The 17,927-nt window shown below is 40.8% G+C and overlaps 1 protein-coding gene across 4 annotated transcripts; it reads left to right on the top strand.

Annotated features, from left to right (window-relative positions):
• Positions 1-506: 506 nt before the first annotated feature.
• sfpq (splicing factor proline/glutamine-rich) lies at positions 507-17,660 on the top strand. Of its 4 annotated transcripts, none has more exons than XR_011239616.1 (12): positions 507-2,207; positions 2,842-3,033; positions 3,122-3,423; positions 3,511-3,606; positions 3,895-4,091; positions 4,186-4,270; positions 4,393-4,504; positions 4,607-4,655; positions 4,987-5,093; positions 16,965-17,013; positions 17,347-17,430; positions 17,532-17,660. XR_011239616.1 is itself a non-coding variant. In XM_020104642.2 (10 exons), the coding sequence occupies exons 1-10, from the start codon at positions 1,575-1,577 to the stop codon at positions 7,359-7,361; spliced, it is 1,884 nt and encodes a 627-aa protein (XP_019960201.2). In that variant the 5' UTR covers positions 507-1,574; the 3' UTR covers positions 7,362-7,740. The 4 variants fall into 4 exon arrangements, 2 of the variants coding, with proteins under 2 accessions (XP_019960201.2, XP_019960200.2); XR_011239615.1 differs by having other exon boundaries at positions 4,360-4,504; XM_020104642.2 differs by lacking the exons at positions 16,965-17,013; positions 17,347-17,430; positions 17,532-17,660 and adding an exon at positions 7,251-7,740.
• The last annotated feature ends 267 nt before the right edge of the window (positions 17,661-17,927 follow it).

Raw genomic sequence — 17,927 nt, 5'->3', positions numbered from 1 at the left:
GTACACTGGAGGGCTTTAGCAAGAAGCTTCTCCAACGTAACTTAAGGGGGATTTTACAAAAAAAAGTTAATCTCGAACAACTCGGACATAGGAGTGTAACTCTGAGGAGTCATGTGTGCTTCAAAGTTAATATATCAGGTGTTCTGCATTTTCCTTTGTGAATGTTAATTTTGCTCTCCTTGTGATTACCTGTTCTATATTGCTGTTATTAAACCTGATTTTTAAAACAAAAAGAAAAACAGTGGGAAAGGACGAAATACATCTGTTTTGATTGTTGTAAACAAATCAATGAATGTCCTTCATTACCTCCTGTACTCTTTTTTTTCCCCATCACTAAATCTCTGATGCAGCCCTGCGTTCTGTTTTCTTCTCATCATTTAATTTTCTCTCTTCTTAGACTCCATCATTTTTTTATTATTCCAAAATCTGGTGTGTGACGGTGTCAGACTGTCTCGTGTTTTCTCCTGGGTTGTATGTTGTCATTGATTTAACGTTACATGTTTTTTTCTCTTTGTGTATTGGACTTAATGTTGTGTTTTGTCACTGTTGTCATCTCATCCTTTTTTTGTGTCCATTTATAATGATGACCATTGAGAATACATGTTGAGGCGAGACTGATGGTCTCTCCACATATTTTGTTTCCTAAACACCTGTATGCAAAATAAATGACAGAAAAAAAAAAAGTCGAGCGTCTTATTTTCTTATTAAAATTTGAATGCCTAAAGTTTAAGAAGTTGAAAGGAAAAATACATCGAGAAGAAATTCCAAAAGTTATAAATCTAAAAGATCATGTCCATTCATTAAGCGCTCAGACACGCATGAGGTTTGGCAGTGAGGTTCGGAAGGGGGGGACCAGGACAGGATCACCAGCAGGGCAACACCAGTAACTTCCCAGGGGCCACAAAAGCCCATAAATGTAGAACATTTGCTCCACTGGAAATGATATTAGCTTCCATCCAATGCAATTCAAAGTATAAAATATTGAGTACAAAAGGGTAACGGGAAAATTAACTAACTTAATTTCACACTTAACTAACTTACCGTATGTGTAAAATATAATTGGGATCATGAAAAGTTATAAAAGTGACCTGGGACGCCCACATGACTTATCTGCCTATGCTACATCTAAACCAATGTAATCTTAACTGGTATAAACTAATGTAACAATATTTATTGATCTAACCAAATCTAAACCAATATAATCTTAATTGGTATAAACTAATGTAAACGTATAATATGAATTGATATAACCCAATGTAAACATATATAATCTTACATGGTATAAACTAATAATCTTAATCGATATTCACTAAACTTAAAGTTTAAGTTTAATGAATTAAAACTTCATGGCGTCGCTCACAGATGAAATCAAATACAAACAGATCCCTCCTTCTTCCGGGCGGCGGACCAATGAACGCAGGGGGGCGGGCCAGACTGAGCTGGAGAAAGAAACTCCTCCGCTCCTCCGTCAGTCGCCATTTTGAGACGGTCGACCCGCAGACACTGGTTGATAACGTTGGTAAAGCAGCAGGTCTGTAACGTTTTTAATCATATTTTGACCGAGATTAGAACCAATGTCTCGATTTCACAACAATCGCGGCGGACTGGGGATGAATCATTTCCAGGCCCGCAGAGGCGGTGGACCCGGCGGCCCGATGCGCGGAGGGCTGATGGGGAACCCGAACTTCAGGAACCATCCCTTTCAAAACCAGAACCAGAATCGACGGGGACACAATAACTTCAACAAACCGAATAATCAAGGACCACAGACCACCCCTCAGAAGAACCTGCCCATCATCCCTCCACCGAGTCCCGGCCCGGCTCTCACCATGAAGGGCCCCATGCAGCAGCAGCAGCAACAGAAGCCGGCACAGCAGCCACCGAAGCCGGCGACCCCCGCTCCTCAGGTCAAAGTCGAGGCCTCACCGCAGAAACCCATCCTGACCTCCCCTCCACCCAACCAGGCAAACAAGACCCAGACCCCGCCGCTGAAGTCACCGATAGGAAATGCGAACGGGCAACAGCAGAAGCAGCAGCAGCCGCCGCCGCCACGTCCGAGCCCGAGGAGCGGCCCTCACCAGGCCCAGAGGACGGGCCCTCACCAGGGCCAGAGGGGGGGACCTCCGCCGAACAAGTACAAACACGACCGAGAGGAGCCGGAGAAACGTGCTTCAAACACGGATACGGCGGAGGGCAGCACGCCACAGGTCGGTGTAAAATCTTACAAAACCCCCTTTTCATTAATGGCGTCGGTGACCATTGTTAGCTAACGCTAGCTCGGTGGGCACGGCTACGGATGCGTTCGATTTGAAACACGGTCGGAGCCGAGCGGGCGGTCTCTTCTCCATGACGTGACTATTGAGCTTACCCGCCCGCTACACCGACCGGCGGTACTGGCTGTGAGACAAATCAAACGCACCACCGTATAGTCGTTTTATTCGTCCGCCATCTTACCGAACACGTTTGTAGTCATATTTTCAAAATCTGTCCTCCTGAAGTAAAGTTCGTTCATGTGTCGAGTGCTCGGCTGTGCAATTTAATTTAACCATTTAACATATTTCATTATATTCCGCTGTAAATCTAGTTTTTAGATGCAAGTCGAGCCCGTTTTTGTCTTCGGTGTGTGTGGGGGATGGGCAACAGAGCTACGAAACAGGGACACCAAAGAATAAAACTTCCAACACGTCAAACTACGAATGTGTTTTTATTCTAAATTGTGACATCTATAAATACTGTACCTCACTGCACAGCCCAAAATATGACATCATACGTGTTGGGCGGGAGTGAATGCCTGTTCGTCGTGTCACAGAAACCTGATCCATGTTGTTCGTTGTTCACCAGGAGGGATTCAAGGCGACACTGTCCATGCTGCTGAAACCTGGTGAGAAGACCTACACTCAGCGGTGTCGTCTGTTCATTGGTAACCTGCCCAGCGACATCACAGAGGAGCAATTCAAGAAGCTGTTCGCAAAGTATGGAGAGCCCAGCGAGGTCTTCATTAACAAAGGCAAAGGCTTTGGTTTCATCCGGCTGGTAAGACTCGTCTCAGTGGATCTAAGTTAAGAGCTGTGGTTGTGTTGGAGAATATCCCTAGCTAAGCTCTGTTATAAATTTCTTACAGGAGTCCCGTGCACTTGCAGAGATTGCAAAGGCAGAGTTAGATGACACGCCAATGAGAGGCAGACCTTTGCGTGTCCGATTTGCCACACACTCTGCAGCCCTGTCTGTGAAGAACTTGTCGTCATTTGTCTCCAACGAGCTCCTGGAAGAGGCGTTCTCACAGTTTGGAATGGTTGAGAGGGCCATTGTCATCGTAGATGATCGTGGACGCTCCTCGGGCAAGGGTATTGTAGAGTTTGCCTCCAAACCTGCTGCCAGGAAGGCTCTGGACAGGTGCAACGAAGGTGTCTTCCTTCTCACAACGTAAGTGATGGTAGATCCCTCAAAACACTGTTTTATTGTACATGAATGAAGCTTTTTTGGCTTAGTTGTCTTTTTTGCTTGTTTCAGGTCACCTCGGCCTGTTATCGTCGAGCCTCTGGAGCAGTTTGATGATGAAGACGGTCTCCCAGAAAAACTGGCACAGAAGAATCCCAGATATCAAGCGTAAGCATGTCACTATAATAGAAGTGTTTTATTTGAATGGGGTTTCCCTTGGGTTATAGTGACTCTTTCTTCTTCAGGTCATTGTTGTGGTAGCAGCAGATGGTGTGTTGTGGATGATGGGGGAGGGAAGATTCACTGATTGCAGCAGTTGCAAATCAATATTCTGTGTGAGGTGGCAGATGTTGGTGAAGTGTGGGGGATGAGGCCTCTCAAGGCCGGAAATAGAAACTTGTGATTTTCATTTTGGAACAACACTGTAGTGAATGAAATGTTGTTTTTTTTTTACAGAGAGCGTGAGGAGCCTCCTCGCTTTGCTCGTCCCGGCACTTTTGAGTTTGAGTACTCAAAGCGCTGGAAGTCCCTCGATGAAATGGAGAAGCAGCAGAGACAGCAGGTGGAGAAGAACATGCGTGAGGCTCGTGAGAAGCTTGAGAGCGAGATGGAGGATGCCTACCATGAGCACCAGGCCAATCTACTCCGACAGGGTGAATATAGTTGTAATGTCGTCTGTGCTTTTGTTCATATTATCTGCAGTGTTCTTGAAATACAATTAAAACGCTTGGTTTCATGTCCTTTCAGATCTGCTGAGGCGACAGGAGGAGCTTCGACGTATGGAGGAGTTGCACAGTCAGGAGATGCAGAAGAGGAAGGAGATGCAGATCAGGTATTTCTTTTTTTTAGAATTTTGAGTTTTGTTGTTGATTGAGAAAGATTTTGTTGCCCATACATCCTCTCATAAACACCATACTTCAGAGGCCAGAATGAGATCAGATCTGTTTTAAACAGACAAGAGGAAGAACGACGTCGAAGGGAGGAGGAGATGATTCGTAAGAGAGAGATGGAAGAACAGATGCGCCGTCAGCGTGAGGAGAACTACAGGATGGGCAACTTCATTGATGTGAGTTAATTTTAAATATGGTATATAAAACATACTTATGTTTATTGAAGTGAGATACTTAGGTTTTCCCAGGTTTAATGTGTATTTCCTTCCTTTTCACAGAGGGAGAGGGAAATGAGGATGAATCCCGGTGGAGCTATGGGCATGGGAGGTAAGCAATCTACTCCTCTCTTATTTCCTTGAGATTATTAAGAAATAAAGAAACTGTCAGGTACTGAGAACAGGCTACATCCCATACAACTCCACAAACTATGAATACAGAATTTAATCAAGGTTTAGCTACAATATCTTAAATCAAAGAAAACATTGTGAATTAATTTGATCATTACACCTATTATTTTACTTCTCTTACATTGGCTATATGATTTCCTTAGAATTCACTTTGATACCTCTCAGTTAACAAAAGCTGTAACATCGACAGGTCACATTAGGATTTTATTTCTGGTGCAGTATTTTTTCCTAACTTGTTGTGTTTCTGCTAGATATGCCTTTTGGTGCAGCCGGTCAGAAGTTCCCCATGGGTGGAATGGGCTTTGAGGGACAGCAGGGAATGGGGCCATCCTCAGGAGGCTTGATGGGCAACGAAATGGTAACGTATCCCACTTTTGGGAGGATCAATAGTTAATGTAGTTTGTGTTCGGCTCTCCTTTTTGTTGAAGACGCCCGGTTGATTTTTTTTCATAAAAATCTGCTGGTTGAGCAGGTTCTGGAATATGAATGACTTGTGTCATAGTCACACTCAAGTGGCTTGCTGGTTTTTGAATGTGACGGATATGCCGCCTGTCTGATAGGGTTTCCTCCGATGGCAAGCCAAGTCCCCTTACCCGAGTCTTACCGTGTTCCAGTTGTGAAACCATCATCCTGCACTAAATCTAAGAAATTGCTCTTCACTGTGTTCCCTTATAGCTGTAGACAGACGTCCGTTGCTCCTCTCGCTTATCACTGTCTGTGTAGTGGACTGACATTGCAAGCCCTGTCAATGTGAGCTGGACAGGCACTTTTTCGTTACCCGAAGCAGAATGGCATCTACCAGTGTTTTTTCCCTCAACTGTTGACAATGTGCTTATTCGGTTCCAAACCACTTTTTCGAGCGGTACCAGTTTCATGCATAATTTGTCACGTTGAAGAAATTAAGCTGCATATCAACAGGTTCCGTGTATTTTTGTGTGGCTATGTAAACCCTGTGTGACCCTCTTAAATTTGACACCTGCAGTGTGGTTGTAGTTCATCCTCTGGACCAGCAAACGTCCGCCTTCTTATCAATCTCTTAATTTTCAAAATGAGCATCTATTAAGATTTAGTGCAGGCTGATGGTATGAGACATTTCTTACAAAATTATAAAAACAGCACAACTGGAGTAATTGAAGGGGGCAGGCAACGCCTTGTGACTTTGCGTAATAGGTTGTTAATAGTGGACCAGACTCTGAAGCTCTGGCAGAATTGTAGTACCAATCTTAGCTCTGTTTCTGCATTACAGTTGACAGTAAGAGCGGCTTAATGTTTGTTGTGAATGAAAAGTATTCCGAGAATACTTGGCTTTCGAACAAGCTTCGTTCTTTTGTATAAAAGCTTGTATATGCTGCAACTTATTAGAGGTAGTATTTTTATTTATATAAAAGTAATGTGCTACACATCTAGCTTCTGTCGCCAGGGTTTGTTCACCCATAAAAAATTTAATTTGACCAATTTTTTTTTACTGTCATTTAGATTCAAACTTGTTGATGTTTGCAATGCAACAGGTTCACAAACATTCAGGTTGCATCATTTTTGCATTCTGATGCAGTGATTTCTTACAATAGAAGCTCAGTTAGACCATCTAATAATGACAGGGGCTGAGCAGATGTTGAGTAGATCCAATTCAAAACGTTCAAAACATTCAGACTACATTACTGTTTTCATTTTTAATTTATCCACTGTATCTTCATGTTGTAAATCTGAGCTGTCCTCTGCCGGACGTTTGGCTTTTAAGTCTTTCTCACTCTATTTTCACAGAACATGTCAGAATTGACACATGTTTTGCATATTGATGAACAATTTCTTGTTGGGGGGGGGAATGGCTGGGTTGAATATCTTGTGCAATGTTTATTTACTGTGCCCAAGTGCATGTACGTACACTCCCTGCTCATTTGACACCATTGGTAGGCAATTTGCCTTTTATCATTGCGGTGCCAGAAAATATTTGGAGCCACAATTTTTGTATTGAAAGATGGCACCTAATTTCATAGCCTTTTCCCAAATTTCTTAGTAAACCCAAATTCCATCTGTAAAAGAGGAATAAAAAATCTCTTCAGTAATTGATTTCTAACCATAATATTATAACAATGCATTTTCACATAAAACCTCTGTCAAGAATTTTGGGCATGTATCTCTTGCCATATTTAATGATCATGGATAGATGAATATGGTCAGTATTTAAAGAGTGCTTCACCTGATAACCAGTTTTGGCATGCACTGGAGAGACCATGCGAGGTAGGCACTGACTAACGAAAGCATCACCCTCTCTTCCTTTTCCGTATGTTACCTGTGGCACCTGTGGACCTTCATATTGGAACGAACCGTTTCTTCGGATATTCTCCTGCTGGTTGTGTTGTAAATCTGCTCACAATATAAATCAAACCACCCCTATTACCATACCTCTTTGTGCACCTCTAAATGGACATGAACTTTGCTCTTGCGCTATGGCCTTATCCCAAAACCGTATTCCTCCGCCTCCCTTTCTGCCTCCCTGGCACATTGAACCCCGCAGCGCAATGAGCGCTTCGCCCAAGGCGGTCCTAGGGGGATGGGTCCTGGCAACCCTGGGTTCGGCAGGGTTCGTGAGGAGTTTGATGGTCCTGCTAAGAAACCCCGTTTTTAAACGCTGCTCTTTGATGCACCCTACAGCAATTTGTACAGATACTTCAAAACAAATATGTTGAGTCGCATTTCTTGTATTTAAGTTTAAGATTGTTGCTACATTTTAGCTTGACAATTTGCTCCTTTTATGACAAAGTCAATATTTTCCTTTTTTTATTTTGTATTGTCAGTAGTTTGGAAAGATAGCTCGCCCTCATGTGATCCATTAGTTCTTCCTGACCCATGTACATTTTTCTTTTCTAGATGTACTTTCCTCTGTGAGTCGCCGTGAAGTGATAATTGTAACATTTTTCTCAACTTTCTATGGCTGTGTTTTGTGCCATTAATTTGGAATCAAAGCATGTATTATAATAAAGACAAATTGGTTCTATGAGGACAAACCTTTAGCGTTTATTCCTAAAAGTTGAAACGTACTAAAATAAACCAATTATTTAACACAAATGAAATAATGTGGATAAATCTGCCACATTAGGTCTTAAAGGGTCTATGTGTTATCTCTGCCACAATCCTGACCTTTAAGTTCAGTAACGCGAACAGGAAAAAAACGAAACTCATGCCCCCTGCACACGTTTCGCACCCTTTCTCTCCGTCTTGGTAAGACCTTCAGCATTTGATAAGATTCCTGTCGACCAGGCAGCAACCAGATGCAATTTATTGTGCATTTTTAATCCACAACTTTTTATTTCACGAGCACTGCACTTGGGGGTAAACCGAGACATTAAAAGTAAAATGCTATTCATTTTTAGTTGGGTGCACTAATTTGTTCAAGACGTTTCATTCGCTAAGTCTGCGTTTACAGTTGTTTCAGGTAAGCAGAAATATTATACATAGAACCTTTAAGAATGCATGTTTTCATAGTAGACACTGAGTTTCCTTATGAACACACTGTGCTCATAACACACACATAGTCCAGAGTGTCTCATGTGCAGGTTCTGAGTAAGAGTTATTGAGAGTCAACAGACTGCACTAACCAAGAGGAAGAGCGCCCTCTAGAGTCACAGTTGTGCTCCGTGTCTGAGCAATTAATTGTGAAAAAACCTCAGGTGCTTAGCAGAGCTCTTACTGCGTTGTCTGTAAGTTCTCTCTGAACTGAAACCCAACTGAATGATGGACATAACCGACTTCCTCAACCAAAGGAGCTGCAGCCTTAACAAATGCACCAAACTCTTCTTAGTGTTTATTGATCTACAGTTCAGCATTACGCTTGAACTTGCTGGACCTGATTCCGATGATTGAAGCTGCACACATCTCAGTCCTCGCCCACAATCGTACCCACTCACCAAAGTTTGTAAGATCAAACGTACAGGGTGAGTGGGAGTGAAAGAGGAAACATTATCCCCTATTCCAAGTGACTGAACCATCATTTTAATAAAGCTGATATTTTAAGTTAAGTCGTATAATGTTGCTTTAATTGGGCGGTTGAGACCCCATTTGTGTCTGTATTTCTTTTAATCACTCATCATTGGACATAAAGAGCCATTTAAAATAACTTTTACTTTGACATACTTGTAAAAAACATCTGCAGTGCAGTTTGCAGGGGCTGGTAATGTAATGGCAGTTGGTTAAGTAAATGATGATGATACCAGCCATTAACAGCTGTGTGAATGTTAGTGGAAAACAGTTGATGTCCATTGAGTCTGGTGGATTAGCCGTTATAATTTACATTTCTAGTTAGTTGACTTCTATTACAACACATCTACATAGTTGGTGTGTCAAAGGAACTTGTATAAGATCATATCCGAATCCGATGTCCATACCATCGCCACAGTACTTGCCTTTACATGAAGTGCAAGTAGCTGTAATGGTCAGTTTTTTAGGAGTTGGAAGAACCTGCAGAAACTAAAGAAGCAAATGTGTTACAGTTCTTTCTTGAAGAAAATCTCAACTTGAAAGACGGCTCACTCTTTCAGAGAGAAGTTGAAAAGGCTAATTATTTGGAGCTCCAGTTTTACAGAATTGTGTTAAACACAAGTCAAAAATAAAATCGGTGTTGGTTTTAGAAGATTAATTAAAATCTTAAACAGGCTGATAAAGTCTACAATTTGAGGAAGATGAAGCAACCAGAGTCTAAATCTTGTACTCTGAAAATTATGAGCAAGCAATGTGGCTCAGACTGGAATTTACAGCCTGTCTCAGCTGAACCCTTTTCACTTTATGTTACTGACACTGTTGATGTTTGACATTCTCAATTGAATCCCCTTTAAGATCATGACACCATGAAAAGAAAAAGTTGAGCTTTTACACAGAAGTCATGTAAATTATACTCAAATACTTTTGACAGGTTTGTTGCATAAACCAGCCATATGGCTGAAAAGGGTTTTTTGACCCCTGATTGTTAATTATAAAGAATTTGGTTATTTGTTTGTTTTTTTCCTCCAGTGCTTCTTTTGACTTGATGTTGGACCAACCATGACCATTCTGGTCCTTCCCCAAGTATTAATGTCGGCCAAGCATTTTTTAATAGTTACTCTAATGAGTTAAAGTAAACTTTTTAAACCAAGTTAATTCAATGCAACATAATAAAAAAACTTGGGGACAGAAAAAGCATGTTCAGTCCACAGAGCGTAACCATTTTTTGTGGAAGGTTACTTGTGTTCATTCGAACTCATGTTGTCAGCATCTGACTCTAGTTAATGTCAATGCTTTAACCTTAAACCTTGGTTGCATGTTTATATTTAATTATTAGTGGCTCTGCTTCTTAGCTTTCTAGTCACTTGTCCTGTCATTACAATGTGAGCCCAGGATCCTGACCCCTGCTGTACTGACAGTTAATTGGAGCTGACTTGAATGCAGGTATAGGCAACAAGTATAGGCTGCAGCTGAATATTTTTTATGCTGCAGAGCTAGATGAACCGGGAGCCTGCCTGAAATCATTGACCATCAAAATGTTTCACCGTCCTCAGCGGCTGACAACATGTGGACCTATAACAGGATGACTTCAGTGCATCTTATGGGGGAACATCAAATAGCAAAAGACTTTTTTTTTTCTTCTTTTTTTTTTTGAAAGTCTTCCAAGTGCTTCTTTGTGTATCATCTGAGAACCTGCAAACACGTTTTAATGGATGCAAAGCAGAGGACGACACTTGGATGAATTTGGTAAATTGTGGAGTGTGCACCTGAAATGTTGCGTGTGTTTGTGTTCTGTCCATTTTTTCTTTAACAGGTTTGCCCAGCTTTAAAAATTGTGGATTGTGGAGGAATTTGAGGCTGTGTAGTGTGAACCCAAAATGACCTGTAACATTGAACTCATTGAGCAAATATCCTGAGATGGCAAGATTCAGCTGACACTGTGCACCAGATTGTAAGGATTACGAAGCACAAAAGATTTGGAGCAAAGAAGCTAATTGTCATCAGCCAGAAAATAAGCCTCTGGGGGCAACTGCCAATCTTTGATTGTAGCGGGGGCTATCTGGGTCTTTCATTCACTGTAGACTATTTTTTTTATCTCACGCAATACTTTTCCTAGGTGTTTTAGTTAACTGCATATGAAAGCAGATTGATAAAATTCAGCTTTTTGTTAACATGTTCCACCTCTCCACACAGATGTTTAACTGCAGGTAGCCAGAGCCTGCTCTAATCGGTCAAATTAGAAAAAGGAAACCAAAAGGTCTCCAGCCCCAAAATCATGTCCCCCACCCACAGACCTGTTCTGTCTATAGATATGAATTTCTCATCAACACGTTTTCCCTCTTCTGCCGGTGAGTTACAGTCAGGTAACAATGCAGATTTAGTCATATGACGTTCATAGTGCAGAACAGTTGACTTACAACATAATGGATTCCCAAATATTAAAGAGATTACTTAGGATGTTTTAGCCTGTTAACTTGAAAATCAAATTTAGCTCTTTACATTTTTTATCAAATGATGTGGATTGGTAAATTCTATATTGGCATTTTTAGTGATTGCACACTACATTTATGGAAATAACATTTTCAGCAGTTTCAGGTTTTATATCGGCTGTGTTTGTGAGGTAGTGTTAGTGTCACTGTGTTTATTTTCAGATCTTCACCTGAAACCATTGACTCATTATTATTCACCTTGGCCTGTATTTGCTTCGAAAGTTGTTCTAGACATTATATTCTGTTGACAGCTTCTAGTAAAACATATACAAGATATATATTTTTTATTTTGTTGATTAAGTAATGTAATAGAAATCATGAAATTAACAATATATTTAGTTTGACACCTCATTCTTCTTACTAGTTTCTTGATGGTCATTTTAGAATTTAGAATTTCTGAAATTGTCAAGCTGGACCAGTAGATTTTTATCCTGGCATGAGCTTTAGTTCTTTTGGAAACTAGGTTGGCTGATTTTAATGCACAGTACTTGGATGTGGATTGGTAATTAAAATATCCACTGCAATATTTTTTTTAATCACAAGGGAAATGGAAAAGTAAAAGAATATTAAAAACTTGGAAATTGAATTTACATATTTTATTTCACTTGATTTGGTGCAGAATAAGTTTAAAAAAAATGTAATTAGTTAATGTATGAGGTTCATTTAGAGGTTAAATAGTGTAAATAGTTTTCCTTCCTCCCACAGTGACTGACCATCTTATAGAACAGAACTAGAAAAATTCAGGTGGATTAATTGGACTGAAATGTAAAATTGAAAACTTGTAATGTTATGTATGTCTGTTGGTGTTGTGTACCATTTGTTTTTCTCTAACAGGTTTGATCATCTTTAAAGGTGTTGGACTTTGAGATGGAACTTTCCAAACCAAGAAATTCAAAGTCAGTGGTAACGGCAGAATTAGCAAAGGAAACATTCAGCTGGACGTACATGTTGCTTCTGTCAGAGCAATTTTATTAATGAAGAACTATCACTCTTAAGGAGCATATAGCACCTTTTGTTAAAAAAAAAAATCATTATTGATTGTGATAGGTGGTGGCTCACTAGTATGGACTGAACCTGGGAAAGTTGGAAGAATTGAAATTTTGTCCTTCGTTATTGCACAAGTAAAGGTTGAACTGAAGTTCAGAAAATGGATTTTACATTTTGATTTAGTTTTATTGGACTAAACTAATCTTTCAGATGTAAACCAGTCTCCATTAACTCGATGTGTCCGAATAAGCAGCCTGGTTTATAGTCACGTTGAGTGATGAGTGTACACATTGTGCCTACCAGTCCCGACATTGTAGGAAGTGATGATTCAAAACCTGCAGCTTGAACTCCAACATAATTCCGAAGCGGTGGCTCGAATATGTTCCGCTGCCAACATGAGAGAGCTGTTCTCTCTTCACTCTGACAATGAGAAACCAGGCAGATTGAACTCTACTGGAAACGTCCTCTGCTGTCTAGTCTTATGTACCAGATGCCAAATATCAGGCACCAACTGTGGCTCCTTTCATAACTATGTCATCACGTCTTCACTCAAAATGAAGCTGTAAGGAACATTAATATAAAAGTCATCTCATGTCTGAGTGAAGTTAAACTCCTTCATGACACGAGGATGCCGGTAATGTTTGATATTCCATCTCTGATAAGAGCAAGAGGAACCAAAGCTTTGAAGGTTTAATGAGAAACTCGCTCTTGGTTGAGATCTCAACGGTTTCATCAAGCACATCACATGATGGTGTATTGGAGGTTTGGAAAACGAAGTTTGTTGCCAACACATTTGATTATTGAATTATTACAGAAAACTTTGACTTGATGTTTTTAAAGGGGGGGGGGGGGTAAGTGATTCTAATTGGTTCACTTTGTCAAAATCTTTTATCATTTTTTCATCATGTTTACCAGGAAATCCCATGTTGCTACGCAGCCTCGACCATGTGAATTTGAAACGTTACGTTATTCTAGCCAATCAGCAGCAGCAGGGGTCATGGGTGCTTGCGGACAGGACATGGGAAAGGAGAGAACATTGTCGGAGTGGGGCGGTGATACCTGTTGTCTCGTTGTTTTTTTCCTGTACAGCATGCAGAGTGTTACAGCCACGAGGACGGCACATTTGACGCCCTGAATGTCACCATCGTGTTGTTGCTTTGGCAATGCATGCCCATGACTTTGGAGAGAGCTTCTGAAGGAGCACTGTAGGGAGGGTGTATTTGTTTTGCTGTCATCAGCAATCCTTTACAGAATCACTTACTCCTCCTATAAGACAAGTTCTTATTCAAGATTTATTTAAAATCAGCACCAAGCACATAGACTATATAACTGATGTCTTGAATGTCCCCTGTTCACAATATTCTTTGACATTCTGGCTTAACAAGACACCAATTAAGCAGACACTCTTATTATTTATTAAAATGTATTTAAAGGCAACATCTGTCACATGTGACAGACTCGTCAGTAACTATATTACAGGTCTGACAGGATCTCCCTAGTTGCCAATGCATGTTATTCTATTAAAGCCAAAGCTTTGACACTGACATTCTTAGATTGGTTGAAAGGCTTCATGTCATCTATCACCCGCACGTTTTCATATTCATTCTCTTTTGTGAACAATTCCTGACTTTAAACCTGTTGGTAAAAACTACACTTGACCAACCACCTTGTTCACCAACCTGCCTGATGTAGGGAGCCTCATGCACCTTACGGTTGAAGAGAGGATGGTGCGTGTGTTGTGTGCTTATGTCTTGTGTGTGTGTGTGCGGGTGTGTGTTTGTGTGTCACGTCTTTGAGTACATGTGAGGTGTGCTAGCTGCTGTCAGCCAGCTTGTCAGAGACAGGCTGCCCCAGTCCACAGTAGAGGCTCTTCTCTGCAGTTGGGTAACAATGACGATGAGTAGTTCTGCAGAAGTCAGTGGACAGTAAAGCCTGGACTTGTTTGCACTGCAGCCTGAGGTATGATTACACAGATCAGCTGAACGAGTAAGGTAAGTGTCCAATCCATGTTTATAATACAAGATGCATAAGCTCTCCCATAACTGAACTCTTCTTTCCTGAGTCGCTGCTCACAGCGGCGCTTACAGGGCTTCTGGCATCACACTTAAAAATAATGGCTTCACAGTGCAGATCTCGGTTCTTCAACCTTTTTGTGTGTGGGTGTGGCGGCGCAATGTAGCCTGTGCAGTGTGTGTGTGTGGTTGTAGTACTTGAACTTCTCTATGTATGTGTGAAAACAACTGACTGGACGGCTGAGTCACTGGTTCAACATTTTAAAAGTACAGATGTGTGGAATACAGCGCTGAAACTGGAAACGTGTCATCTTGTGCAAACTTCGGGATGTCAGTTTTTTGGACATGAATCGTGATCAGCACTGGAAAACGTCTTGTGTCGACCGCAAAGCTCAATACATGTGATGGTGCTTACCTCTGTAATTCTCTCAAAGCGTTTGTGGTGTTTCTGTCTTTGTACCACATCTCACATGTCTTACAGCAGTGCCACATGAGACACTATACAGATGTATTTTCTGGTCAGACTCTTCAGTAGCTACATTGCACAGCTTATTGCCTCCAACAACACATTTGCCCAAAGCCTTTTCCCCCCAGTGTTGATCACTTATGTATTATTAGTCATTAAAATCATAATACATGTTTTAGTTGGCACTTTTTGTTGATCTGAATCGTGTCAGCACAGTATTGATATCAGGAACAGTACCTGTTATCACCTCTCCTGACTGTTTGTGTGTCCTGTAAATTATTTTTGTGGTAGTGTGACGGGTTCTCAGCAGTTTGACAGTGAAACAATTCACACACCGAGTTACTTTTATCCCATTCTCAATGCAGTTTGTTGAACTTTGATCATGACACGACAATCTCTGCGACTCTGTGTGTTTGTATAGATGGAGTTCGGTGTGAGTTTTATCTGTCTGATGATGGATGAAAATATTCTGCATTCTTCTTCACGTTTACTACTTTTCACTCAACATCTGTCTGTAGAATAATGGACTGTGAACTTGGATTTACTCTCCTGAAGCTTCCAGACATTCAATCTTTTTTTATTTTTCCAACTATTGTCCTGATGACTAAAGGACGTTATGTTGGAAACTCCAAGCCTAGAAGATTCTATGACAAAGATAATCGATGTAGGGGAACACTTGATTTATACATTTTTACATATTGTTTCCCTTAAATGGAAAATTAATGTGTTCTTGAAAAATAATTATAGTAACTATTTTCTAACTTGCTCCTTTTAGTTGCAGAGCTTAAACAATTACTCCTCTGCAGTGACTGACTGAATCTCCAAACTTAACAGCCTCTCTGTGTTTATCAGAAAACCAAAGAGGCGAAGCTTTGCCACTGTAGCTTGTTTTTCATTTCTCACGGTCGATAATGATGCTTTAAAATCACAGCAGTTAAACACACTCCTTCATGGTGTCATAGCTCAGCCAAATCTGAACACACTCATATGATGCACATATTGTTAGATTCAATGCGACTGCTTCAATGTCCACTCTGATTAAATGTCAGTAAAGGTCCTGAGTGAATCTGCAGGACTTTTGTTAGAGAAAACCTAAACACGGGAGGATTCTCAGTGTGAAAGTAAACCAGTGAAGGTTGTGTGTACATTCAACAGTATATTTTAGGCAGGAAATACTAATAGTTTTGCAAAAATGCAGACGGATGCTCATACTTCCTGTTGATATCAACCGAAGCATTATGGGAACGGTGACAAAATTTAAATCAGGTTATCTAAAACGTATTTTTTGTGTATTACAGAACTGACACAGCAGTAACTTCCCAACGTTTCTGATCATTTCTCATCCTGCTGATCAGTTTTGTCTCTTCGAATTAAATTTTGCAGTAGCACCAGACTTGCTTTCCTTTCCTCTCTCCTCTCAGTACAGTATTACTCATATTGTCACTCTCTGTTACACCTCAACACCCTGTCATGCCAGTGACCAGCCCACCATGTTGAAAAGGTACAGTACCTGACGACTGGGGCCGTTTCCCTGTGTTGCTTGTATGTAGGAGTTGCATTTGTAGCTGCAAAGAACTCTTGTGCTGTTCATTCTCACGAGCTCAGATGAGCTTTCATCAAGAGGAAACTTCACTGTGATGTGAATCCAGCCCTGGAGGCTCTCGATGCATCTGTCTGCACTGTGATCCATTTAATATTTTAAATCCTGATCAGTCAAAAATCTTTCCCACGTCCCGTCTCAGAGTGTGATGCCAGAATGACCCTTTTGGCCTCTTAACGGCCCCGTCTAGACGTGCGCCGCCCAGAAATCTGCACTGAAAACGACCACCCTCTGTAGATGGTTACTCCCCTGTGTTATATGTGCAGCTCCCAGCTCTGTGTGGGGATTTGCAGTAACACTCCTGATGTGTCAGTTGGAAGTCCTGCTTCTCACGGTTCGGTAACAGAACTCACAGGTCCGCAACAGATTTGAAAGTTGTCGTCCTGAATTAGTTTTGTCCCCTCTGCAGCTCTGAGGTGTGCTGAGATGCCTTTTTATAACTCTGCCTCTGAATGAACTTTGTCAAACATCTCTACACGCTCACACACACACCTGTATATGTTATTCACATGTAATTCACACACATATTATCAAGAAATACGTTTGGTTTTCTTTTATATCTCCAGCGGTACCATCACAAACACAACACACATAGATGATCGAGTTTTCACATTGTTCTTTTTAAAGGAGGCAACTTCAAACACAAAAGAAGTAGTGATGAGTTCACTGTCAGACTCTCACTGTCTGTTTCTCGCCACAGGATCCCGGACCAGTGGAAGGAGGCTGATGATCCACATTGATTTACCACGGTGAGCTTGACAAAGATGACAAAGATGAAAATTGATACTTACAATATTATCATTTGTAAGTTAGAGGAGGGTGGATCCTCAACCTGAGCCCATCAAACAAACATTTCATTAATACTTGAGTCCAGGTTGCGTTTGGTCACGTTGGCTTGGCCTGTAATCAAGAAAATCCAGTTCGTTTTAATTTAAAAAAAACAATTTTAAAGTGAATATGTAATTTTCTAAATCAATAAATTGGATTTAAGATCTAACAAATGTTGATGCATCACTCGTATTTAGTTTTTACTGGTTCAGTTTGAACAAATCATTAACTTCATATTTGTTCTTGTTTTTTAGGGTTAAATGAAGATGTGTGATTAAAAAACCAGAGCTGCAGAAGACTCGGCGTCAGAACTGTGGCGACATCAGGACGACCTCAGTGTGAGTTTCTCTGTGCTGAATTAAAAAAAAACTGCGTAGGTTATATGTATGAATGCACTGGAAGACTGAGACAGAAATAACCTTTGTTTTGTGTGTTGCAGAGCTGCAGGTGGAGATGCAGAACCAGGAGGTGTCCAGCAGTAACGTCCTGCTGACCAGAGGAGGGGGCAAAGTTTACTCCTGATCTGAAGTTTTAATAATAAACGAATGAATATAAAAAATAAAAGAAATCTTTGTCTGTTTTCTTTAAAGTGACGTTTCCCCCCTGTGCATGTATTAATGAATGAAAAGGTTATTTAAATTAGTAAGAGTAGGAAGAATTGACAGTAGATTTGAATATAACAGCATTTGTTCAATTAAAAGTTCAGCCGGTTGAAGGAAGAAGAGACGAGAGCCTGAGAAACAGTTAATTAAAAATTGTTAGAAATGCTCCAGCTTGTGTCTGAGCAGCTGGTGAATGTAACCACCACCTCAGCCCGTCTGACTCACCTCGCTGC

Source organism: Paralichthys olivaceus, chromosome 20, assembly GCF_024713975.1.
Source record: "Paralichthys olivaceus isolate ysfri-2021 chromosome 20, ASM2471397v2, whole genome shotgun sequence".
NCBI lineage: Eukaryota > Metazoa > Chordata > Actinopteri > Pleuronectiformes > Paralichthyidae > Paralichthys > Paralichthys olivaceus.
This window is presented reverse-complemented; position numbering and strand designations above follow the sequence as displayed.